Raw genomic sequence first — 26,904 nt, 5'->3', positions numbered from 1 at the left:
GCGTGGGAAAAGAGACAGGGGAGGGGCAGACTGCCGCTATCATCTGCACCATGCTCTGTAATAAAAATGGTTTTACCCAGAGTAGGGGAGTTCCCTGGATAAATTCTCCTGGTGGCCATTCCAGGAAGCAGACTGCTTGCCGTCTCTCGGATTTCCACGGCTTGGTCTGCAACTTCTCTCTAAAGTTAGAGCAAAGGTCAGCGGTGGATACTTGTTGTTTACTGTCCCATGGTACCAGGTTTAGACTCGAGTACAAACAGAAACGAAACAAAATACAAAAACAAAGACATGACAAAGACAGAACAGACAGCCGGCGACGCAAAGCTCAACTTTGGTGACAAACCGAAAGTACAAATTCAGATGGCTGCAGCAAACCGAAAGTACTAATTCAGATGGGGAAGTGAAAACTCCACCCTACAGTCTCACGAATTTCTAGGATTCATGCTGAGCCCCTCGGGCTCTACAGATCCCTGGGGCGTCCCCCAGGGTAGCGGGAGAGAAGTTCAGAGCCCATCAGCTCCTCCTCAAAGCCGCCCAGAATACAGATGACTGTGGATCCAGGTCTACAGAATACAAACACTTGCGCATTACATCAAATTAATACATCAAGACAGCAAACAGACAAGGACAAATAGTGGCTAGCCAGCTTACCTCCCAGTGGGTTGTCGGATGGGTTGGGCAGAGATCATCCACAATCCCACTTCTGACACCAAATGAAAGAGCACCCGGAGGGTGTCTCATACGCGTGGAGACCCGTGCCCAAGAACCAGGTCCGAGAGCCACTGGATGCAAGAACAAGAGGCAAACTTTAATGTTCACAGGCCTGTTGGTGCTGCAGTCACATGGAGAACTGAGCACCCCGAGCTACGTCTTGGGGTATCTTTATATAGGCAGAAGCAATGTTACAGAAGCAAAAGCGTGGTTACAGGAGTCCCATTGGTCAGTTTGAATGAGGCGAGGGGTGAATTTGAGGGCAGGCCTCCTGGTCCTTGGCCAGGATCAAAGAAACCAGATAACTGACCTGTCCCTATCTCAAGCATATATGGTCAGTCCTTTGAAGTCTTTGTTTCCCCCTAGGCCAGATGTCTTGACCATAAATTCCCTGTCCTGCAGCCTGATAAGGCTGTCCTGGGTATCTCACCAGATGTCTGACCATAAATCCTCTGTACTGCAGCCTAATAAGGCTGTCCTCGTTCTGACCTCAGGTATCCTGCTTTGCTCAGCATTCAGGGGCCCTTCTCTGAACTGAGCTTCTTTGCAAAATGACATAACTGTGACTAAAATGAGTTGGGGTCCTTCAGTCCTACTTCATAAAGGTGACTCCAGCAGCTGATTTTCTAGCCTGTTTTCCCTAAAGAGAACATAATAAACTATTTCTCCTATTTTGGTCTGAGGACAGAAGCAATGTTCCACATGTGAATCCTTTTCTTGTGACGGCATTAGATAGTCGACTACATGGCTCAAATGGGTAATTTTAAAACTCTGAGGTGTCACAGTCATTTAACTTAAGAATTTTGAAGCTTTACTATAGAGGACAGCAAGGTCATTGTCCCAGAGAGCAACAGATGGAATCAAACCAACCAGTGTCAACATAAGAAAGATTGTCTCAGAAACATTTTTTTTCTAATGGGATGGAAATGCAGCTGTTCTAGAATTAATTATATTAACATGTGTGAAATCACTTCGCACACTTAGAGATTAATAAAGAAAAATCTAATCTCTCTAATGATGGTATGCACCCATCTCTAACTGATGCTCAAAGAGAAGCCATCTTAGACAGATTTTTCATCCCACATATGCCATTATCCTTAAGTGTCTTTTAGGTTCACATTCCAGGTTACACTATGAACAATTTAAATAGAGACAGGCAACTTGCCAGTCTAGGAACTTAGGTTGATGGGAGATTTGCACAGCAAAGATATTCTCAGAGACCTGGAACAGCAGGTCATTCTTCAGTGGCAGGGTCCTATAGTGAAGGTCACAGGGTCTGAGCAAGATAAGACAAGCAGAAAGTGGAAAGATAAAAGCTGGACTGGGGAGGTCTAGCACAAGCTATGTCCCATGCCAAGTTAGTTTCTCAAAAAAAAAAAAAAAAATGGCGTCTTTACTAGTTCCAGTAGGGAAATGGAAGAAATAGGAGGCTTCTATGAAGTCAGTAGTGGGACAAATTCAGGAGGAAGCTAATCAAGCAATGCTACACAAGGGGAGCAGAGTATTTCAAAACATTAATTACTAAGCCTACAGTAGCCTTGGGACTGATCACCATAGCTCCATCTGGCGGAAAGAGTTGGATTCTCAGGATCTGAAGCAACCTCTCCAAGAAGGCCCTGGTTCCAAACTTATTCCAGATTTCAAAGGAGCTCTGATTTATTATCAATACCTCAGGCCCAAGGAAAAGTTTTCAAGGCCGAGGCCTCAGGCTGTTCCACCTCCCTGCCCGAGGGCCCAAATGAAAACCTTGCTTGATCAGGTCAATCCTGAACACGACAGTATTCTACTTTTCAAATACTTGTACCTGATGTCTTACTGTGGATCTGTTAGAACTATGATTTTCTCAAGAAGAAAACTTAAACTTTATAGCACACCGGGCCTTAAGGTTGGTGGTGACCCTGTAATGCCACCTTGAGCAGCTTAGAGGCCTGTTCTTTGATATATGGGGATGGGTCTAGAGGCTGGTTGTAAAACATGGGTGGGGGAGCTTCTTTATAATGATCTGGAGTCAAATGTCGGGAAAATCCTGGTGAACAAATGTGTATTCTAGCACCTCTAATAGGCTTAGTCAGCATATGCTTTGGGTCCTCCCCCAGCTAAATTCTATTTTGTGAGACTCGGAATAGTTGAGTGCTACACAACACATGAGATGCCTTTTACAACCTTCACAAAATTAATCAAATGGATCTTACAGGTAGAGATTAAATGCAAAGTGCTGAAGGTCTAGAAGATATTGGGGAATCTAGGCCTCTCCGAGTTTGGCAACCTGTTTTTCATGGAAGCACCAAAAACACGCAGAAGTTGAGTAGAGAGATGTTTCTACATACAGCCCCAACACCTAATGCTCTGAGCAAATTCAGCCCACGGAGCTGTTATTCAAAGGCCTGTCTCTTGGTCCAAGGACTTGCAAGGGCTGCAAGAGACCTCACAGGGCAGGGAATCTGGCTGCAGTTTCCCAGATCCGGGGAGGACCCACCATACTGGCTCTGGCACCTCTTCATCTGCTCTGCCCCATTTGGGATCAGCAGCCCCGTTCTCACCATGGCGTGGTTTTCCAGCTTTCCCAAACTCTTCGCGCAGCTCCCTGCAGCGGCGATCACACTGCAGCCCCAAAATCGCTGGCACCAGCTCCTCTTCAAAGCCAATCCTGCAGCCTGTGGCTGGAAAAGTTCTGTGTCTGCCACGAAGTCGCGGCCAGGAAAAATTGTGCTGTGCCTTTAAGTATACTGTACCACTAAGGAAGGTGCTCTTGTCACTCAGGCTTCACTAGCCAATCAGGCCCCCAGGTGACCTGCCAGTCAGAAGTTTTGCAGGATTCTTCCGGCGGCGGCTGTTTTCAAGCTTGACTTTGAAGAGAGGTCGGCGTCCGAGGTTTTTTTCTTCTCTGCTGTGAGTGCAGTAAGCAGAGCAAAGCATGGACAAGCTGGAAAATCACAATGTGGTGAGCTTGGGGCTATTCTCAGACCGGGAGAAGCAGCTAGCTGAGCCATGGGAGACCGTGTTTTGCATCCTTATCTGGCCGGGTAGGAGCCGGTGACCAGGTGCAGAGTTCACCATATTTATGCCTGGTCCTTTTGGTCCTGCATGCCCCAGCAGGGTCTGTGTGATCCTGCCCGTGGTTCTGCATGTTTTTTGAAATTCCTGAGCTGGCTGGCAGCCTCTGAGTGACTTCACTATCCTTACTTCGCCAGTTCAGAGATGTGGGAGCGGGACTGTGGTTTGAAATACCCTTGTTGTGGACTTCACTGTGAAATGCAGGCTCCCTTAATGCTTGTATTGTCGCAATGGAACACAAATTTGCCAAGGTCAGAGAGCCCTGGTCCCTCTAGTATCTTTCAGAAGTTCTGCACATTGAACATTTAATATTTAGGTGTAGGATCCATCCTGAGTTAATTCTGTGGAGCTTGTAAACAGTATTTCTTGTATAGAGTAGCACTCCACTGCTAAACTGTGATGTAGCAGAGTAGAATTGATGGAAATAGAATTTCCAGTTCTTGGGAAACATTAAATCACAACGTAGAATTTAAGAAAGGGAGAGCTGCACACCAGATACCCCAAAGGGAATGTTATTCTAACCTGTTAGAGATTACTATGACAAAATATAAAAGTTTGTTTCCCAGGATTAACCAGCTACATTCCCATAACAAAGGAGACAAACCTGATTTACAACCAGCACAAATGACCATCCCTCCATTAAAAAACTGGCTTCTAAATGCTGCTCAAGGGGCCATTACAGGATCACAACCGACATTAAGTTCTGTTGTGCCATAAAGGTATTAATTCTAGAATTAATCTCCAGTTTTTTGAAAACTAATTTTGAGTCAAGGTCTCCTATTTTGATTGAGATGTGCTTGAACCCTGTCTGTCTGTAGCCCCACAAGGCATTGCCCTTGTTCTCCTCTTGACTAAACACTAAACCTTGGATTACATGTCTGCAACACCACACAGTTCTAAAATTGTGTTTGCATCACATAGTGGACTTTCCATTGCAGAACAGGAAAGGATTTGTGTGTGGAGCATAGCTTCTCCCTTCAGACCAGAAGAGGAGGAACATTGTTCTGTGTTCACTGCAGGAGGAAACAGACTAGATAATGGCTAGGTCACAGGCTGCACTGCAGGGGTCTCCATTACAAAGAAGGACTGATGTGGCATGGTGAATGACTTTCTTTGTAATTTCCCTTCATGTATTAATTTCTTCCATGTGAATAAAGACAGAAAGAGTTGGTGGGTGTACAATTTAGGGAGGATAGCTTGAACTACTAAATATTCAGTTTCCAAGTAGAGAACTCTCCTATGCAGATATGTACAACCTTAGTTGACATAGTTAAGTCAGCTGAAAGGTTGGAGAAACAGGCAATTGACTCTAACACCATCACATTACAGCACTCAGTAGCTAACATTTTACATGGAACAAATTCATACAGTCTCTTATTAATGGCATTCTCTCTATCAGGAAAAAGCCTACTCCATTTCAGATTTACTATAGATAAGTTTTCTACTTTTTTAAAATCATTTTAAATCATCAATTATTGGTATCATTTTAACATTCATTTTTTTAAATGCATTACTGCTATATTTTTCAATGTTTCCTAGCTTAATAATTTCATTCCATTTTTTCTTAAGTGCTGTTTATTTATTTATATCAGTTTAGTGGAGGTTTTCTTAACTTTGTGGTCCCAGATCCCTTTGGGGAATCAAATGACCCTATCTCAGAACTGGCCTAAGACCATCAGAAAGCACAGATATTTTATATTATAATTCATAACAGTAGCAAAAATACAGTTATGAAGTAGCAGTGAAAATAATTTAATAGTTGGAGACTAAACACAAGGAGGAACTGTTTTAAATGGTCACAACGTTAGGAAGATTGAGAACAACTGGTTTATATCAATGTCTCCTGTAGCTCAGGCTTCCCTCACACTATGTAATTGGGAAATGCTCTGAACACCTAATCCTGCCTCTGCTACCCAGTGCTGGAAAGACAGTCCTGCAACTCCTTCCAAGCTTGACCTTGACTCGTCTGTAGGAAGGAGAAATAGATTAGTGAAAGAGTATCCTCCAACTTCTCCATATTTTATTGTGAATTTATAAGTGAAGTAGGACCGGTGTAAGAATTTAGTTCACTGACCAACTGGAAAGCAAGCATAGTCACAACAGAAAAGGGGATGGACAAGAAAGAGGGTGAAAGCTTTCCTACTGTGACAGTAGCTGACATTAGCAATGAAAAGTGACACACCACAGACCATGCATTCAAGAATCGATATAAAAACTGAACTTACTATTAAACCAAATTACTGTAGTTAGAGTAGTTGCAAATTAGAAGAACTGGATAAAATGGTGTGGTTCTGCCTAACATGACTGTATACCCTGAGAGAATGATGTGAGTTGTACTTGTTGTGCTGTAATACAGATCCCTAGTCTCTGGAGCACATGACCATGAAGCTTGTTTCTACTTTTTAACCATATTTTATTGATATTGTAATTACATTATTTTCACTATCTCTCTCTTGTTTCCAACTGTTCCCATGAACCTTTTATTATATTCTAATCCATGGCCTCTTTTTGTTTAACAATTACTGTTTGAATGTGTCCTGTGTTTGGTTGCAGGACCTCCCAGCTATGAAGTAAAGGGTTGACTACATTGGACATTGAGTGTGTAATGGAATGTGCACACATAGGACTGTGTGCCTTGGAGGAGGAACAGGAAGTGCTCTGGGAGAATGGAGGATTTTACTAAACTACAAATTATGGTCTTGTCTCACCATAGTGTGGAAGGACAAACCTGGAGGGTTTTTGTACTCTAAGACATTTGATCTCTATTCACCCAGTAGGATAATTGCTAAGATTTTGAAGCTAGGATGGGTGATCCTAGCTAATGAAGGACTCTTCTAGGCAATCAGGAGCACCACTAGGAGGTAGTTTACAGATTCTTTACAGGATTCTCTTGTTCTGCTGAAGGGAGCTGTAAGGAGGACCACAAAGCCATGCCATGGTGAATGTAGGAGCCACTGTCCCCAGACCAGGAAGAACAGGTTGGCTGAGCTGTCAGAGCTGCTTGGAAAGAATGGACCATGAGCCACACAGGTTCTGTTAATTAGTGTGGTGACCTGGGTAGTGGCCCTCGGCCTCTGAGCTTTGTTGAGTGTGGATTCCTTGGGGGAAGGGGAGACTCTGCCAAACTGTTGTGGGAGACTATGAGCTTATAATATTGTTACCTCATGCTATGTAATTGAAAATTACTGTAATCACCTAATCCTGCCTCTGCTGCCCAGTGTTGGATAGATAGTCCTGCAACTCCTGCAGGACTGGGACTTAACTGGTCTGTGAAAAGGAAAAATAGACCAGCTAATGAGTGACCTCCAGTATCTTTGTTTTTTAGTGCTTGCTTATAAATGAAGAGGGATCTGTGCAAGAATTGAGTATATAGGTCAAGCCTGAAGCTGGTAGATTCACAGTGCAGAAATGGAGAGACAGGCAGTGGTTGAGAACTTTCCTACTTCAACAGTAATTGAGATTAGTAATGTTTAGCTATATACTGATTGCCTAATTAGGAATTAGGTAATTAATTTTAGATGTTCCATAATTGTCCTGGTGGACATTTCTTGTTGTCCAGAGGCCAAGGCAATCAAGAATATGGATAAAGAACTGACCTCATGAAACCAAATTGCTATAGTTGCAGTAGTTCAACCAAAATAGATCTGAGTAAAATGTGGCCCTGCCTAAGAGGACTATTATTTTACTGGTTTTAAATATACACCCTGAGATAAAAGGTTTGGGAAATATTTGATGTGCCTAATATAAATCCCCAGTATCTGAAGTACATGGCCATAAACCCTGTTTCACTATTTTTAAAATAATTTTTTGAGATTTTAACTGTATCATATCTACATTCTCTTTCCTGTCTCCAAGCCTTACCATGACCCCTTATTATCTTCTTATTCATAGTCCATTTTTCTTTAACAACAATTGTGAATGTGACTTGTATTTGTCTGCAGGATTTCCCAAGTATGAAGGGATGGGTTGACTGCATTGCTCATTGAGTGTGTAATGGAATGTGCACAGAAAGGACCCTCTGCTTTGGATGAGGAACAGAGTATACTCTAGGAAAGTTGATGAATTTCTACTAAAATATAAACTTTGTGGACTAGAACCCGGTCTACTGGGCTGGAAGGCCAGAACAGGGAAGTACTGTGCTGTCTGGTGATTTCTGATTACCCATTAGGGGAGCTGATAATATTCTGAGGCCCAGCAGGGTGGCCTTAGCCAATGAGGTACTCTGAAAGTCTTAGCAATCAGGAATAGTAGTGGCAGGTAGGTTGCACATTCTTTCCAGGATTCTTCTCTACTTTTGTTGTGATGAATTGTAAGGAAGACCATAAGCTATGCCATGCTGAGTGTAGGGTGTTCAGGGAAGGTCTGTTGAGCTATTCTTTCTGCTGGGATTTGGATGGACCATGAGCCAGGCTATGGTTATGTTGCTCTATGTAATGACCTGCACAGTGCTCCTTGTCCTCTGAGCCTCCCTGTGTATGGATTTCCTGTGGATAGGGAGACTGCAGCCCAACAATGGTATGGTAGGATATTATGCTAGTAATTTCACTGCCCAGTGTACAAACAGAGTCATGCTTTTGGTGTGCAGTGGGAAGACAGATTGGAAAACTGATAATCTGATTTCTAGAAGTTCTGAATATGCAGTCTACTTTCAAGTTTGTCTTATAAATGTTTTAAATAGTTTAAAAGCTGGTAGAACTATGGTGATATTGTCTTTTAGTAATACATGATTAAAATACCTCTAACATTTTCCTACCACCAGCTGCAATGGTGTGATTCAGTGATTGGTTAGTTCCAGGGGCAAAGGGAGTTTCTGAGCTGCGGAGGTTTCTTAGGTGTGTATGATGTTGGGCAGGTAGATAGAGCAGAATCTACACATTGTGCTATAATCCATTTGACAGGAAGTAGATATTATTCTATAGTGGGATTGGGCATCATTGGGGCTGGGTTTACCTGAAAACACCAGGAAGTCTAAAGGGCTGCAAAACCATAACAAGAGATCATCTGTTTTTGCAAAGGGGGCTCTAGAGCATGGGACCTCTCTGGAAGAAATACCAGTAGCTGGAGGGTTACAAACAACTGTTTCAGGGTCACTTTGAAGTAATTTTGTGAAAATTGTGAAGTCTTGACAAAGACATCTTGTTGCCTGGACCGTTTCCCAAAGTTCTTTTGTAACACTGGGGCATCCATCTTCAGTTTACAGGCCCATAGTATCTGGCAGACTTTTCCATGAAGGAGAAAATTTCAAAGACAGTTCCACCTATAATGGCAGTTTTTCAGTCACCTTTATTTGTGTCCTTCAGAATGTCTAACAGACTCTTTCATGAAACAGGTACTGTCTCACCTTCTTTAGGCAACTTTAACAGTCATTTTTTGTAGGTTCTGCATGTGCAGTTTATACAACATACCATCAAGCAATCCAGGAAAGAGCAGTTTCCTGCCCAAATGGCTAGCCTTGTCACATTGAAGGCAAATTCCATAATGAGTTTCTTCAATGCCCATCAAGCTTTCTGAAATAATAGGTGCTACCAGAAGGAGACATGTCTCACTGTCATGAAAAGGCCGGTTTTTAAAACATTTAAAATGCCATATTCTGTGTGTCTTTGAAAAATTTGAAGAATATCTCTCCATATGAAATATGTCTCCATACATCTAGAAAGCCTAGCTAATATGACTACAAATTTAACTATTGTAAATGACTATCTATTGATTTATATTTAACAAATACCTTAAACAAGAGCAGAGATTCATTTAACAAAATTGACCTCAAATTTGTATCAATACACCAAAGTTTATTCAAATGCAAAGTATTATTTCTATATCATATCCCCTTTAAATGTAAATAAACATTTATGAACAATATTTGGGAATTTTGGAGTAGTTTTCTCCAAACTGCTTTCTGCTTTTTGTTGGGCTAAGTATTTTTGAGGGTTCATGGAACCTATCAGGGGATCTTGGTCCATCATACCACCTTTTTCTGGAAGGAATCAACAGGTTCTCATCCTCTGCAGAAACAAAAGCAGAACCTTTTTTTCCAAAGCAACATATCCTTAGACCCAAATTTTGAAGTCAAGATACCTTTAAACTATATATTGGTTTGGCTTAGCAGCCCATATGATGAACTGTCTCTCTGTACTTAACTCATTCCCAATCAAAAAACTCAAAGAAAATACAATAATACACATAATCTATACTCTCTGTGTATTTCCCATCTTTACATGGCTTATTTTTCTTACTCCTTTAATCTGTGACTGTCTTCTCTCTCCCAAGCTTGCTTACATTTATACACTGTGACCCTTTTACAGGTCTTTTAATCTGAATCTATTTATTTGCACATTTGTAATTATTTTCTGACCAGAAGCACATTTTTAAAATGCTGAACAGGCATGGCTAGGACCAACTCCTTAGCCCTGCCTGCTTGCTCTACTTAGTCCAACATGATAGAGGTATGTTTATTGCCAGCTCTGTGAGCCATTCTCTGTGCCCCATCTCCAGGGACTTGGTGCATCTATGTCTCCATTAAGCAATTTGTAACATGGTGCACACAGACCCCATTTCAGTTCAGTACCTCCCAAAAGAGTCAGAGCTATTTGTCTCATCACGAAGCAGGAAACCCTTCCCTAAAGAAGCTGTGCATCAGTTGTTGCCAATGCTGAGTCAGGAAGATCTCTCTTATAGAGGCTGTGGCACCCTTGCTTGCTGTCATCTAACAAAGCCCATCTGGAAAAGTATGTGGCTTCCAAGAAGTCTTACTTAACTCTGTTCTTTTGTGTCTAGATTTTTTTAACTCTCAGGTTTTTTGTTGATGAAGTTGCCTCATTTTGACACCATTCTGTTGAGAGACGTTCTTTGTTTCCTTGGCTGTCCAGAAATAATTACACAGAAACTATATTGATTACAATGTTGCTTAGTCAATAGCTTTGTCTTCTTATTAAGTAACACTTACATCATAAATTAACCCATTTCTATTAATCTGTGTATTGCCAATGGTTGTGGCCTATCAGTTAGGTTCCATCCAGCATCTGTCTCCTTTGGCAGTTACATGGTATCTCCCTGACTCTCCTTTCTTTCACCTCTATCTTTGCTTGGAATTCCCACCTTGCTCTACCATGTGCTGCCATAAGCCCAAAGTAGTTTTTTTTGTATTAACCAATGGGAATAAAACATATTTACAGCTTACAGAGGGGAATCCTATATTATCTTGGAAGCTACAGCTGTATTGATCCTAGAAATTGCATAATCTTCTATTTTTGAAAAATAAGGAGCGCTTCTTAAAATGCTAAGCATTTTTTATGATCTTAAGCTGTGCCATTGGTAGAGTAAATATGGCCTGCATTCTTGCTCCATATATTACAATATGGCAGAGGCATATTTGCTACCTCCAAGAGAAATGTACCCCATTTTCCTGCATATACGGGGTCTCAGTTGCCATTAGCAATCTGCTCACAGACCCCATAGTTGGTCCTCCAGGAAGAGTCAGAATTTGCTCTGGCAGCACAGTCTGGAAAGCCAGCATTTTAAAATTTTCAGCTTTATTATTTATTTATTAATTTGTTATTTATTTATTAAAAATTTCCACCTTTGTCCTTGGCTTCTCAGTCAGCCCTCATTGACAGCCACATTTAGAGAGTCCAGTTTGATCACATGCTCCACCAGTTCCATTCCAGCTGGCCTTGGTGAGCTCCCATTAGATCAGTCCCACCGTCTCAGTGGGTGGATGCACCCCTCATGGTCCTGACTTCCTTGCTCATGTTCTCCCTCCTTCTGCTCCTCATTTGGACCTTGGGAGCTAAGTCTAGTGTTCCAATGTGGGTCTCTGTCTCTATCTCCATCCATTGCCACATGAAGGTTCTAAGGTGATATGCAAGATATTCATCAGTGTGGCTATGGGACAAGGCCAATTCAGGCACCCTCTCCTCTGCTGCCCAAGGAACAACCTGGGGACTTGTCCTTGGACCTGGGGACCGCTCTAGAATCAAGTCTCTTGCAAACCCTAAAATGGCTCCCTTAATTAAGATATTTACTTCCCTGCTCCCATATCCAACCATCCCTCATCCCACCCATCCCATTCCCCCAAGCTTTCGCAAATTCTCCCCTTCTCCCATCTCCCCTTACATCCAACCCCCCCACACTCCTGTGCACCCAAGTGTTGCCTGGCAATCTTGTCTACTTCCAATATCTAGGAGGATAACTATATGAAAATCTTCAGCTTTCTTTCTGCTACCTCTAAATCAGGAAAACTTCTCTAAAAGAAGCCGCAGCATTTTACCAGTAAGCAAAATCCATTTGTGGAAATAAATGTGGCTAAACTTCATTTTTTACTGTCTAGAATTCCTTTCCTAGCTCTCTAAGATTTTAAGTAGATTTTAGTTGGCTGCGTGGGCACCAGTTTGTTGTGGCAAGACACTTGTTAGTTCCCAGCTGGTCAGCTCCAAAGTAATCACACAGAAACTGTATTAATTACATCAGTGCTTAGCCCATTAGCTCTAGCTTCTTATTGGCTAATTCTTACATATTAATTTAATCAATTTCTATTAATTTGTTTATTGACAGGTGGCTGTGGCTTACCAGGTAAATTTCTCAGCATCTGTCTCTGATGGAGGAGGGTCATCTGTCTATGTGTCCTTTCATTGGTTAATAAAGAAACTGCCTTGGCCCTTTGATAGATCAGAAAATTAGTTAGGTGTAGTAATCAGAACAGAATGCTGGGAAAAAGGCAGTGAGACAGTCGCCATGACTCTCCTCTCCAAGACAGACACAGGTTAGGACCTTTCTTGGTAAGCCACCACCTCATGGTGCTACACAGATTACTAAATATGGGTTAAAGCAAGATGTGAGAATTAGCCAATAAGAGTCTGAAACTAATGGGCAAGGCATTGTTTAAATGAATACAGTTTGTGTGTTGTTATTTCTGGGTGTAAAGCTAGCCATGCGGGAGCCAGGCGGGAACGTAGCCCACTGCTCCTTCTACAACATGACTTCTCTCTAACTCTGCTTTCTTCCTTTTAGCATTCAGTTTAGTTTTTCCCACCTACCTAAGTTCTGTCCTAAAGCTGTGTTATAGTCCCAAAGCAGTATCTTTATTAACTAATGATAATCACAGCATAAAGAAAGAAATTCCACAATTTGAGTTTCTATATCCTCAACCCATTTCCTGTTCTTTGTGCCTGCTATATTGTGGTTGAAACTAATCAGTCAACTTTCTTCTTTTGCTGTCATAACTTTCCACCATCGTAAACTCTATCACTAAATCACACAAGATTCAGTAGAATTTGCTGCTAATTGGTGCTAAGGTGGTTTGGTAGCCTACTGTTTTCATTTTTGTTTGTTATTTTTTGAAGACTAGGTTTGTCTGTGTAGCCCTAGCTGTCCTGAAAGTAGCTCTATATATCAGGCTGGCTTCAAACTCAGAGAACCTCTGACTCTGACTCCCAAATGCTGGGATGTAGTAAAGAGCTGCGGGCAGGCCTGCTTTTCGCCTCACCCAGCTCTTGCACAGCTTGCTTAGCCCCGGAAATAACAACACACAAATTGTATTCATTTAAGCACTGCCTGGCCCATTATCTCTAGAGAGTTAGTTACTGGCTAACTCTCACATCTTGATTAACCCATTTCTAACCATCTGTGTAGCATCACGAGGTCGTGACTTACCGGGTGAGATTTAGCATGTCTGACCTGGTGGCTGGCTCCATGAGGTCTGCCTCATAGCCCTCTTCCCAGCATTCTGTTCTGTTTACTCCGCCTACCTAATTTTCTGTCCTATCAAGGGGCCAAGGCAGTCTCTTTATTGACCAATGAAAATAACACAATAGACAGATAACCCTCTTCCATCACTGGGATTAAAGGTGGGCTTTTTAGTTTTTATATTGTTGTATAGTGGTTTTGTTCCTATCAAGCATATGCTGTTGTACTGAGCTTCACCCATATCTTGAATTTTAAAATTTGACAGAGGGTATCATTATGTTTCCCCAGGATGGCATGTATTCATGACATTAATACTACCTGTGCCTTCTGTGTTATTGGATTGCAGATGTATAACCTTCCTGCCTGTTTTGTTTGTTTTGAATTTTTATTTTTAAAAGAGTATTATACCTGAATGCATGGATATGCACCATGTGAGTACCTGGTCTTTACATTGATCTAAAGATGGTATTAGAAAGCTTGAACTTGAATAATGGATAGTTACTATTCCCCCATGTAAGTCCTTGAGCCCACCTATATGCAAGACCAGGAGGACTCTTTACTGTTGAGCCATCTTTCCTGCTCTGTGTTTATTATTTGTAATCAGCATATTAATTTCTATTGATTTCATTTACCCATTTTTAATTTTTTAAAAACACAGTGCCTTTTAGTAAAATCTCATTTATGTTGCAGTTTAAGTTGGGGTACTTCAGTTTTCTGGTAGATGAATAAAGATTTGAAGTGAATGTGTAACTGTTTGTAGAAACTTCAGAAAAAACCTATGAGTTATTTCTAGCTTTTATGCTTGTTTGGTTGATTTTTTTTCCATGTAAAACAGGTATTTAACATATATTTCTGGCTGCCCTAGTAGTGATTGCATGGACTAGGCTGGTATTCAACTCAGACACAGACAGATATACATGCCTCTGCCTTCTGAGTGCAAAGATTAGAGAGTCATGATTCAATGCATCCAGCATTTTCATTTATTTTCTTTTTTGTAGTTAGGAATTAATCATTCATACAATTTTTTTTATCTGTACTCTGTACTGATGTTCTGTTTATGCATCTTTCATTGTTGGTTAGTAAGCATTTCTCTTGCAAGGTTCTGAACCCATTCAAAGGGTTCAGAAATGGCAGAGGTGAACTTCCTATTCAGTTTGTTTCTAAAGTATCTTGGAGATTAAATTATGATGTCTTTGTCATGGAATAAGTATGGGGAGCACCAGAATTATATGACTACACTGTCAAAGAAGTATGCATTTGCAGTGTTATCAAAATCATACTTTATGTTGTTCACATGTATGGGATATTTTAGAATTCAGTGACCTATGATGACGTGCATGTCGACTTCACTTGGGAAGAATGGGCTTTATTGGATCCTTCTCAGAAGAGTCTCTACAAAGATGTGATGGTAGAGACCTACAGAAACCTCACTACTATAGGTAAGGCTGTATTATCTTTCATGTTTCATATAAGGGGAGAACTATTCAATGGTTACTGGTGCTCTTTTTTAATATGATTGAGAAAGAAGAATGGGGTAAATGAATCATGCATGGTTGTAAGATTTGTTTCCAATGGTAACTTTAATTTTTTACAATTTTTAATATAAATCATACAATTTCTGGCATTCTATTTTAGGATACAGTTGGGAAGACCATAATTTTGAAGAACATTGTCAAAATTCTAGAAGACATAAAAGGTAATTTTCATCTATAAGCTGATACAAATGTACCTCTGAAGAATTTATAATGTATCCTATATATTTTAAACAAAATCAACAGTGTAAATAATAAAGTGCATTGATGTTTATTAAATTCTCACAAAATCATATTCCTTAATTTTAGATAGGTGAACTACATTTACAAGTTATTCTTTTAAGAAGGAAGTTAAGAAAACAATGTCTTAACCTATATTACCATTTGAATCATAGTACAATGAGAGCTGTTGTATTATTGTAATGTTGTCAATCCATTTATCTCATATTCATATTATAAAGGTATACATGTTGAATAGGTGATAAGTATATCTCTAAAACTATCTATTACACTAATATTCCATAGAAAAGGTAGTTTAACCCATATACTTATAACTGTGTGAAGTTTAGTGAGGGGGCATTTAGAGTTATGAATCAAGAGGCAGCTGTTGCCTTAATCCATATACCACAAGTCTATGGGGACAGAAAGTGAAACTGTGTGATCTCAATGAGGAAACCTTATATTTGTTATTCTTCCTTTACTATGTACATCATTTATTACTCTGGATACAAGACACATGAGCATAGGGGTGTGAAAAAATATAACATACCTCTCTCACAACAAATAGAAAATATGTAGCACTCCCCATGTTGAGTATACTTATTGAATTTGATGTACCCGTATACAAGTAATTGGTTTTCTAGTTTCATTGTTAATATATCAACAAATTAACATTTCAGAAATGAACCATCAGTACAAGGACTGTGTAAATACTTCTGTGTGTCCTAGTTCACTTAGCAAATGTAGCATCACTTGCAGTATAGGAAATGTTATGAATACAATAAGAGTGGTAAAGTTCTGATTTTTTTCAGTTCTCTTCAAATACATGAAAAGTCTCATACAGAAAAAATGATTCTGTAAATGTGAGCCATGTATTAAAGACTGTTTTCAGTTATCTTCAAAGATGAAAAGCAAGCCTAAATGAATGGGAAAAACAAGATTGTAAACATGGTGATAAAACCTTAACATTATTATTCAGATAAAAATATTTGACAATGTATTAAATGTAGTAATGCTTTCACATGTACCATTATCATTGTAGGTATGAAAAAAGTCAAACTAGAAAAAAAAGTTCTGCATATTCTCAATGTGGTAAAACCTTTGCATGTGACAGTCATCTTCACAGTCATGAAAATACAAATACTAGATTAAAACCCTATGAAGGAAATGAGGGTGGTAATGCCTTTTCAAGTCACAGTCCTCTTCAAATGCATAAAAGAACATGCACTGGAGAGAAGCCCTATGAATGTAAACAGTGTGGCAAAGACTTTGCACATCACAGTCTTCTACAAAGTCATGAAAGAACCCATACTGGAGAGAAACCCTATGAATGTACTCATTGTGGTAAAGCCTTTGCAAAGCACTGTAATCTTCAAAAACATAAAAGAACCCATACTGGAGAGAAACCCTATGAATGTAATCAGTGTGGTAAAGCCTTTACACAGCACTGTAATCTTCAACGTCATGAAAGATCCCATACTGGAGAGAAACCCTATGAATGTAATCAATGTGGTAAAGCCTTTGCACATTACAGTAGTCTTCAAATACATAAAAGAACCCATACTGGAGAGAAACCCTATGAATGTAATCAGTGTGGTAAAGCCTTTGTACGTCACTGTAGTCTACAAAGTCATGAAAGAACCCATACTGGAGAGAAACCCTATGAATGCAATCATTGTGGTAAAGCATTTGCACAGCACAGTGCTCTGAAAAGTCATGAAAGAACCCATACTGGAGAGAAACCCTATGAATGCAATCAGTGTGGTAAAGCGTTTGCACAGCACAGTCATTTACAAAGTCATAAAAGAACACATTCTGGAGAGAAACCCTATGAATGTAATCAGTGTGGTAAAGCCTTTGCATGTCACTTTCCTCTCCAAACACATAAAAGAACCCATACTGGAGAGAAACACTATGAATGTAATCTGTGTGGTAAAGCCTTTGCACGTCACAGTCATCTACAAAGGCATGAAAGGACCCATACTGGAGAGAAACCCTATGAATGTAATCAGTGTGGTAAAGCCTTTGCACATCACAGTCATCTACAAAGGCATGAAAGAACCCATACTGGAGAAAAGCCCTATGAATGTAATCAGTGTGGTAAAGCCTTTGCATGTCACTTTACTCTCCAAACACATAAAAGAACCCATACTGGAGAGAAGCCCTATGAATGTAATCAGTGTGGTAAAGCCTTTGCATGTCACAGTAGTCTTCGAAAACATAAAAGAACCCATACTGGAGAGAAACCCTATGAATGTAATCAGTGTGATAAAGCCTTTGCATGTCGCGATAGTCTTCGAAAACATAAAAGAACCCATACTGGAGAGAAACCCTATGAATGTAATCAGTGTGGTAAAGCCTTTGCATGTCACTTTACTCTCCAAACACATAAAAGAACCCATACTGGAGAGAAACCCTATGAATGTAATCAGTGTGGTAAAGCCTTTGCACAATACGGTAATCTACAAAATCATGAACGAATCCATACTGGAGAGAAACCCTATGAATGCAATCATTGTGGTAAAGCATTTGCACAGCACAGTGCTCTAAAAAGTCATGAAAGAACGCATATTGGAGAGAAAGCCTATGAATGTAATCAGTGTGGTAAAGCCTTTGCATGTCACAGTAATCTACAAAGTCATGAAAGAACCCATACTGTAAAGAAACCCTATGAATGTAATCAGTGTGGTAAAGCCTTTGCATGTCACAGTAATCTACAAAGTAATGAAAGAACCCATACTGTAAAGAAACCCTATGAATGTAATCAGTGTGGTAAAGCCTTTGCACATCACTCTACTCCCCAAACACATACAAGAACCCATACTGGAGAGAAACCCTATGAATGAACAGTTGGTGTTACACCAAAAAACCTTGTCTCAACAAAAGAATTAAAGTTAAATAAAAAAGGAAGAAATGAAGGGAAGACACTCACAAACATGCTAAATTGAGCTAGGAAAAGCCCATCAGGCCTCAACTCTACACAATGAGCTGACTATAGACAACTGAGTAAAGCTGGAGCCAGAAGTTACTCTTGTCCAGGAAAAAGCTCATCAATTGCCTGCATGATGCTAAAAATATCAGCCTGGAAATCATACACACAAGTAACTCTATATGGACAGAACAGGTTATATTTAGGAATATATATATGTATGTATATATATGTATGCAATGATAATTAGTGACAGTAGAGGCTATGGAAGGAGAGCCGGGAGAAATATATGAGAGCGTATAGAGGGAGAAATGTAATTAAATTATAATCCTCCAAAGAAAAGCAAAAATAATTTTAAAACTTCCACTAAATATATAGAATGGATAAGGAAAATGTGGTACATTTTCACAATGGAGAATTACACAACAGAAAAAAACATCTTGAGAATAACAAGCAAATAGATCTAGAAAACACCATATTGAGTGAGGTAACCCAGGCCCAGAAAGACAAATATCATATATACTCACTCATAAGTTGCTTTTAAACATAAAGCAAAGAAAACCTGCCTACAAATCACAATCCCAGAGAACCTTGACAACAATGAGGACCCTAATCTATATGGCAGTAGAAAAAGATAAGCTCTGAATAAATTGGGAGCATGGGAACCATGGGAGAGAGTAGAAGGGGAGGGGAGAGTTTGGGAGAAGAACAGAAAATGTAGAGCTCAATAAAATCAATCTTAAAAAAGACAATTAGAAAGAAAAGACAATTTGAAAAATCAGAAAAGTTTTCTTTATATTGATTATTATTATTATTACTATTATTATTATTTTGTTTTTTCAATACAGGGTTTTTCTGTTGCTTTGGAACCTACCCTGAAATTAGCTCTTGTAGACCAGGCTGGCCTCAAACTCACATTCATCTGCCTGCCTCTTTTTCCTGAGTGCTGGGTTTAGAGATGTGTGCCACACTGCCTGGCCTGGAAAACTTTTCTTGGTAAGATTGAAAAATCTTAGAAATCAGGTTTGTGATGATTTCTGCTGATAACATAAAGTTATTTTATGGTAAATTTAAAGTAAATTGATCACAAAATACTTATCTGTTTCTAAGCAAACAAAATTCACAAGATCTAACTACATGACTATTTTATAGAGAAGTTCAGCACCCTGATTTACATTGCCTAGAGCAAAAAGAATCTCATCCTTTGCCCAAAGTTATAGAATTCATGAAGTAAGTTGTTAAAAACAAAAAAGAGTAAAACACACACAGACACACAAACAGAGAGAGAGAGAGAAAGAGACAGAGAGATAGGGAAAAACAGAGACAGGAAAACAGAGAGAGACAAAGGCAAAAGGCTTTCTTATATTTTTGTTGATGTAGGTGTGACTTCTGTCTATGTGTTATTTTCATTGGTTAATAAAGAAACTGCCTTGGCCCTCTGATAGGACAGAAAATTAGGTAGGCAGACTAAACAGAACAGAATGCTGGGAAGAGGGCAATGAGGCAGACGCCATGAAGCCAGCCACCAGTTCAGACATGCTGAATCTTTTCCAGTAAGCCACCACCTCGTGGTGCTACACAGATTATTAGAAATTTGTTAATCAAGATGTGAGAGTTAGCCAATAACTAACTCTCTACAGATAATGGGCCAGGCAGTGTTTAAATGAATACAATTTGTGTGTTGTTATTTCTGGGGCTAAGCTAGCCATGTGGGAGCTGGGCAGGATGAAAAGCAGGCTCCTTCACTACAAATGGCATCAATGTGTGGATAACTGAGTCCACAGAAAGCTTGAGAAAGCTTGGGAAAGAATAGAGTAAAGCATGTTTTCTTGTAGCAGCAATTTCTCGGGTCTGCTCTGCTTGCTAGAGGCAAGCAAGTACTCTCATCTAAGAGAGGCTTCCTGACTCAGCTTTAGCTGCAAAACCCTGCAGCTCTTTTAATAGGTTCTTCCACAAACACTTATACGGTGTTGATGAAAAGCTGAAGTCATGGTTTTCAGTTTTCAACCGTAGCAGGAAAAAAACTGCTCTGTTTTAAAATGCTGGTTTTCTGGGTTTTCCTGCCAGGACAATCTCTGACGCTCTCAGGCAGGAAGTCCTACTGAGTGTGGTCTGTGAGCATAATGCTGCAGCTTGTATGATGGCAGGGACCTTGAACCGCCACAGAGTTGTGGCAAAAAAAATGGCTAAAGCAGTTCCTTTGCCATGAGGCTGAAAAGCTAAGGAATGGGCTTAATCCAGCCATCAAAGTCATGGTTTTAGACTCATGTGGTCAGAAAAAGAGAGATACAGTAAAGAGAGATTCAAAGATGAAAAAACTCTAAATGGTTTACTATGTGTTAAAAATATAGGCAAGCTAAAGGTTAAAGTTCTTAGGGTAAAAAAGGAAGAAAGAAAGTTGTTGGGTGTGGAGATACATACCTTTAATTCCAACACTTGGGAGGCAGAGGTAGATTGACCTCTGTGACTTCAAGGTGTGGTACCACAGTCCTTTAATCCCACCTTTGAAAGGCACAGCCGAGTGGATCTCTGTGAGTTCAAGGACAGCCTAGTCTACAGAATTATTCCAGGACAAAGATATACAGACAACCTGTCTCAAAAAGTAAAAGTAAAAATAAAAGAAATAGAAGTTAAAATAAAGCCTCATAAAGATGGAAATACACAGAGAATCTTTATACTGCAAAGAGATCATATGCTACTATGATCTCTTTGAACTGTTTGAATGCTGAGAAAGGAGCAACAGCTGCTAAAAGATATTTGTTTATAAATGCTGCTGAACTAATCCAAGATAGATATTTTGAAAATATCTTGACTTTAAAATTTGGATCTAAGGTTATGATGTATTGGAAAAGTTCTTTTCTTTTCACAGAGGATGAGACCCTGTGGATTGCTTGTATCCCAACATGGTATGATTGACCCCGTCCCCAGGAAAGGTTGCTATGAACACCCTCAAGAAATTACTTTGCTCAACTGCTGACATAGATGAATCTAGCACACAGTTTATACCATGAAAGACCTGATTAACAGCGCCCCTATACAGCAGGAAGAAGTTGGAGAGAAATAACTTCGTCCATATTCCCAAATATTGCTTATAAATGTTCTTTTACATTTAAAGGGGGATATGATATAGATATAAATAATTTGCATTGGTATGGATTTTAAAGTCAATTTTGTTATATATATATATGTATATATATATATTTCTAATCTTGATTGAGGTATTGTGATTATGTAGTTCATTTAAAAATGTAATGTATAATTAAAAATATAGGTTGTTAATGGATAATCATTGATGATAGTCAAGATTGTAGTAATGTTAGTTTGATTTTGTAGATGTGCATTGATATATGTAAGATAGGCATTCTTCATATCTTTCAAAGACTACAGAACATGGCATTAAATGTTTTAATAAGTTAGGACTTTTCATGACAATGAAACACATCTGCTCTTGGCAACACCAATCTACTTCAAGAGGAAGATGGGCATAAAAGGCTTCTTATGGAGTTTGATAGCCATTTGGGCAAGAAACTGCTCTTGCCTGGACTGATGCATAGAGTAGACATAAAGATCCCACAGAGAGAGGACTGCTGAACTTTCCTAAGGGTGAGATGATCTGTCAGGGTTCCTGATTCATGAAAGAGTCTGCGAGACATTCTGCAGGACACAGCAGATAGTGACCGAACTGCCTTTGAAATTTCCTGTTTCATGGAAATGTCTCTAGATACTATGTTCCTGTAGGCTTAAAATGGATGCATCAACGGTACAAAAGAACTTTCGGTGACTGTACAGGCAGTGAGATGTCTCTGTCATTTCTGGATTTTTAGAAGTTGCTTATTTCTTATATAATTAGGTAATATTATATCCTTCTGGAGTCTTTGATAGAGTTGAAGAATGGTTAGTTTTCCTTAGTTATGATGCAAGATAAAATAGATGTAAATATTGTAACTGTAGAGCACCCAGATTGCCGCACACTCTCGGACCGGCGTTTCTCGTGGCTCCCCCTGGTACCTGCATGATCCCGTCCCGCCCCACGCGTGAGCTCGCGCTCGGGCTCCTGCCCAGCCTCTGGCCCGCAGCCCACGGCCCTTTCCTTCACGGTCCAGTCCGCAGCGCGTGGCGCCAGCACCATGCTCTTCTACTCCTTTTTCAAATCCCTCATGGGCAAGGATGTGGTCGTGGAACCCTGCACTCCGTGGACCAGTATCTCAATATCAAACTGACGGACATCAGTGTTACGGACCCTGAGAAATACCCGCACATGTTATCCGTCAAGAACTGCTTCATCAGGGGCTCAGTGGTCTGCTATGTGCAACTGCCAGCAGACGAGGTGGACACACAGCTGCTGCAGGATGCAGCCAGGAAGGAAGCCCTCCAGCAGAAACAGTGATGCACCTCGTCCCCCCACCCCTTTCCCATTGGTGACCATAACTTGATGTCCAACAAAGGACAAGAACACCCTGCCCAGTCCTTCAGGTGCGTTTTGTTTTGTTAACAATTTATTTTTATTTTTTTGAAATGAATGGATGAAAGGGATACTAGTCGGGGCAACTGCCCTCTGTTGACAAGGGAGGGTAAAGCTGGGAACTGAAATGTTCCTGGTCCCTCCCTCTCTTCCTTCCCTGGAGACAGGAGAGCTTCCTAGACCTTTTCAGGGCAACATGTGATACACTTGGGGAGAACTGAAAGAATCTGTCCTGCATCAGGAATAAAATTTATGATGGAAACTGAAAAGACAATATTGTAACTGTAATTCTTGCTTGATAACTGTTTTGTTATTTGTTATTTTACTATGTCAAAGTGAAAGCCTTTTTTTTTTTAATAGAAAAAGGGGAAATAATGTAGGTGGGCCTTCTGTCTATGTGTTATTTTCATTGGTTAATAAAGAAACTGCCTTGGCCCTCTGATAGGACAGAAAATTAGGTAGGCAGACTAAACAGAACAGAATGCTGAGAAGAGGGCAATGAGGCAGACGCCATGGAGCCAGCCAAGTCAGACATGCTGAATCTTTTCCGGTAAGCCACCACCTCCTGGTGCTGCACAGATTATTAGAAATTTGTTAATCAAGATGTGAGAGTTAGCCAATAACTAACTCTCTACAGATAATGGGCCAGGCAGTGTTTAAATGAATACAATTTGTGTGTTGTTATTCCCGGGGCTAAGCTAGCCATGTGGGAGCCGGGCAGGATGAAAAGCAGGCCTGCCCGCAGCTCCTCACTACATTTTCTAGTCTGAAACTTTTCATGCTGAAAATGTTTGCTATCAGTAGAATCGATTCTCATTCATCATCAACTCTCTCTTGATAAATCACCAAGTAATGTTGAAGCATTCTCGTGTGCAACCTGCATTAGAACATAGGTAAGCAAGGCACATTTTAAAATGAAAATTTCAATAAAATGTGTCCATTTCTAAATTCAGGCAGCTAGAGTCATCTGTTTTTGAACAAACCTGAGACTTTTGTCCCAAGCACGGGAGATTTTAAACATTTCTCATAAGCAGAGCGTTTTCTCTGTAAATTAAGCTCCAGGGAAAAGGATCCATTATGTCAAGCAAAGACTAACTTCTGTGCCATAAAGGTACTAAAGTTGAACTAAAGATGTATGTCCTGGAAGACTAAAAGTTATTCTCTGTCAAACCATCCAGGTTTAGTTAAAGTAACATAAAGTGCATGTAAAAAAAAATCGTTTGAACTGAATTTTTACCATTATAAAGATTAAATGACATTCATTTAACTGCAGATATTTTCAAGTAAAGTGTTAAAATATTAAGAAGTTGTTCTTGTGTCTGAGTCTATTGACCCTACTAATAAGTCCCTTACTTGTTTCCTAGATAAACATTTCCTGGAAATTTCTAGAAATCTCATGAACAGAGGTATATTTGTTGCCTCCAAAAGCTATGTACATTGCCCCATTTTCCGGCATACATGGGGTCTAAGTTACCATTAGCAATCTGCTCACAGATCCCATAGACAGTACTCCAGGAAGAGTCAGAGTTCACACTGGCAGCACAGTACGGAAAGCCAGCATTTCAAAATCTTCAGCTTTTTTTATTTATTTATTAATTATTAAAAATTTCCACCTTCTCCCTGCCTCCCTCTTCCCTCCCCCTCCCCACCTCTTCTTTCCTTTCTGGTCCTAAGAGCATTCAGTGTTCCCTGCTCCATGGGAAGTCCAACGTCCTCCCCCCTCCATCCAGGTCTATAAAGGTAAGCGTCCAAACAAACCAGGCTCCCACAAAGTCAGTCCATGGAGTAGAATCAAAACCCAGTGCCTTTGTCCTTGGCCTCTCAGTCAGCTCTCGTTGACAGCCACATTCAGAGAGTCCAGTTTGATCACATGCTCCACCAGTCCCAGTCCAGCTGGCCTTGGTGAGTTCCCATTAGATCAGTCCCACCATCTCAGTGGGTGGACACACCCGTCATGGTTATGACTTCCTTGCTCTCTACCCATCTCCCCTTACATCCACCCCCACACTCCTGTGCACTCAAGGTTTGCCTGGCAATCTTGTCTACTTCCAATATCCAGGAGGATAACTATATGAAAATCTTCAGCTTTTTTTCTGCTACCTCTAAATCAGGAAAACTTCTCTAAAAGGAGCCGCAGCATGTTACCAGTAAGCAAAGCCCATTTGGGGAAATAAATGTGGCTAAACTTCATTATTTAGTGTCTAGAATTACTTTCCTAGCTCTCTAAGATTTTAAGTTGATTTTAGTTGGCCGCATTGGCATCAGTTTGTTTTGGGAAACCGCTTGTTAGTTGCCAGCTGTTCAGCCCCAAAATAATCACACAGAAACTGTATTAATTACATCAGTGCTTAGCCCATTAGCTCTACCTTCTTATTGGCTAACTCTTACATATTAATTTAATCAATTTCTATTAATTTGTATATTGCAATGTGGCTGTGGCTTACCAGGTAAAATGGGTTTCTATATCCTCAACCTGTTCTTTGTGTCTCCTGTGTTGTAGTTGAAACTAATCAGTCAGCTTTCTCCTTTTGCTGTCATAACTTTCCACCATCATAAACTCTATCATGAAATCACAGAAGATTCAGTAGAATTAGGTGCTATTTGTGCTAAGGTGGTTTGGTAGCCTACTGTTTTCATTTTTGCTCGTTATTTTTTGAATAAAAGGTTTGTCTGTGTAGCTCTTGCTGTCCTGAAAGTAGCTCAATATATCAGGCTGGCTGTATATGTATTTCAGATCTTGATTGAGGTATTGTGATCGTGTAGATCATTTAAAAATGCAATGTATAATTAAAAATATAGGTTGTTAATGGATAATCATCGATAATAGTCAAGCTAGTAGTAATGTTAGTTTGATTTTCTAGATGTGCATAGATATATTTAAGATAGGCATTCTTCATATCTTTAAAAGACTACAGAACATGCTATTAAATGTTTTAATAAGTTAGGGCTTTTCATGACAATGAGACACATCTGCTCCTGGCAGCACCAATCTACTTCAAGAGGAAGATGGGCATTGAAGAGGCTCCTAATGGAGTTTGATAGGCATTTGGGCAAGAAACTGCTCTTGCCTGGACTGTGGCATAGACTGGACACAAAGAACCCACAGAGAGGGGACTGCTGAACTTGCCCAAAGGTGAGATGATCTTTCAGTGTTTCTGATTCATGAAAGAGTCTGTGAGACATTGTGCAGGACACAGCAGATAGTGACTGAACTGCCTTTGAAATTTCCTGCTTCATGGAAATTTCCTGCTTCATATCTCTGGATACTATGGGCCTGTAGGCTGAAGATGGATGCCCGAACGGTACAAAAGAACTTTGGGTGACTGTACAGGCAGCGAGATGTCTCTGTCATTTCTGGATTTTTAGAAGTTGCTTATTTCTTGTTTAATTAGGTAATATTATATCCATCTGGAGTCTTTAATGGAGTTGAAGAATGGTTAGTTATAATTTTCCTTAGTTATGATGCAAGATAAAATAGATATAAATATGGTAACTGTAATTCTTGCTTGATAACTGCTTTGTTATATGTAATTTTACTATGTTAAAGTGAAAGCCTTTCATTTTTGTTTAAATAGAAAAAGGGGAAATGATGTAGGTGGGCCTTTGTCTATGTGTTATTTTTATTGGTTAATAAAGAAACTGCCTTGGCCCTCTGATAGGAAAGAAAATTAGGTAGGCAGACTAAACAGAACAGAATGCTGAGAAGAGGGCAATGAGGCAGACACCATGGAGCCAGCCACCAAGTCAGATATGCTGAATATATTCCGGTAAGCCACCACCTCGTGTTGCTACACAGATTATTAGAAATTGGTTAATCAAGATGTAAGAATTAGCCAGTAACTAACTCTCTACAGATAATGGGCCAGGTAGTGTTTAAATGAATACAATTTGTGTGTTGTTATTCCCGGGGCTAAGCTAGCCATGTGGGAGCCAGGAGGGATGAAAAGCAGGCCTGCCCAAAGTTCCTTACCACATTTTCTAGTCTGAAACTTTTCATGCTGAAAATGTTTGCTATCAGTAGAATCGATTCTCATTCATCATCAACTGTCTCTCGATAAAACACCAAGTAAAGTTGAAGCATTCTCTTGTGCAACCTGCATTAGAACACAGGTAAGCAAGGCACATTTTAAAATGAAAATTTCAATAAAATGTGTCCATTTCTAAATTCAGGCAGCTAGAGTCTTCTGTTTTTGAACAAACCTGAGACTTTTCTCCCAAGCACGGGAGATTTTAAACATTTCTCATAAGCAGAGCGCTTTCTCTGTAAATTAAGCTCCAGGGAAAAGGATCCATTATGTCAAGCAAAGACTAACTTC

At 39.9% G+C, this 26,904-nt stretch overlaps 1 protein-coding gene and 1 pseudogene across 1 annotated transcript; both read left to right on the top strand.

The window, feature by feature from the left end:
• Positions 1 to 3,541: 3,541 nt before the first annotated feature.
• Positions 3,542 to 21,981, top strand: LOC148122829 (uncharacterized). Its single transcript, XM_087898561.1, has 4 exons — positions 3,542 to 3,652; positions 14,759 to 14,885; positions 15,082 to 15,142; positions 16,240 to 21,981. Exons 1-4 carry the CDS (start codon positions 3,626 to 3,628, stop codon positions 18,041 to 18,043), a joined length of 2,019 nt encoding a protein of 672 aa, XP_087754687.1. The 5' UTR covers positions 3,542 to 3,625; the 3' UTR covers positions 18,044 to 21,981.
• Positions 21,982 to 22,238: 257 nt separating this feature from the next.
• On the top strand, positions 22,239 to 22,854 carry LOC148122828 (U6 snRNA-associated Sm-like protein LSm2 pseudogene; annotated as a pseudogene).
• The last annotated feature ends 4,050 nt before the right edge of the window (positions 22,855 to 26,904 follow it).

The sequence above is a fragment of the Myodes glareolus genome, chromosome 2 (genome assembly GCF_982192425.1).
Source record: "Myodes glareolus chromosome 2, mMyoGla1.1, whole genome shotgun sequence".
Classification (NCBI taxonomy): Eukaryota; Metazoa; Chordata; class Mammalia; order Rodentia; family Cricetidae; genus Myodes; species Myodes glareolus.
Note: the sequence above shows the minus strand (reverse complement) of the source record. Positions and strands in the feature narration are given on the sequence as shown.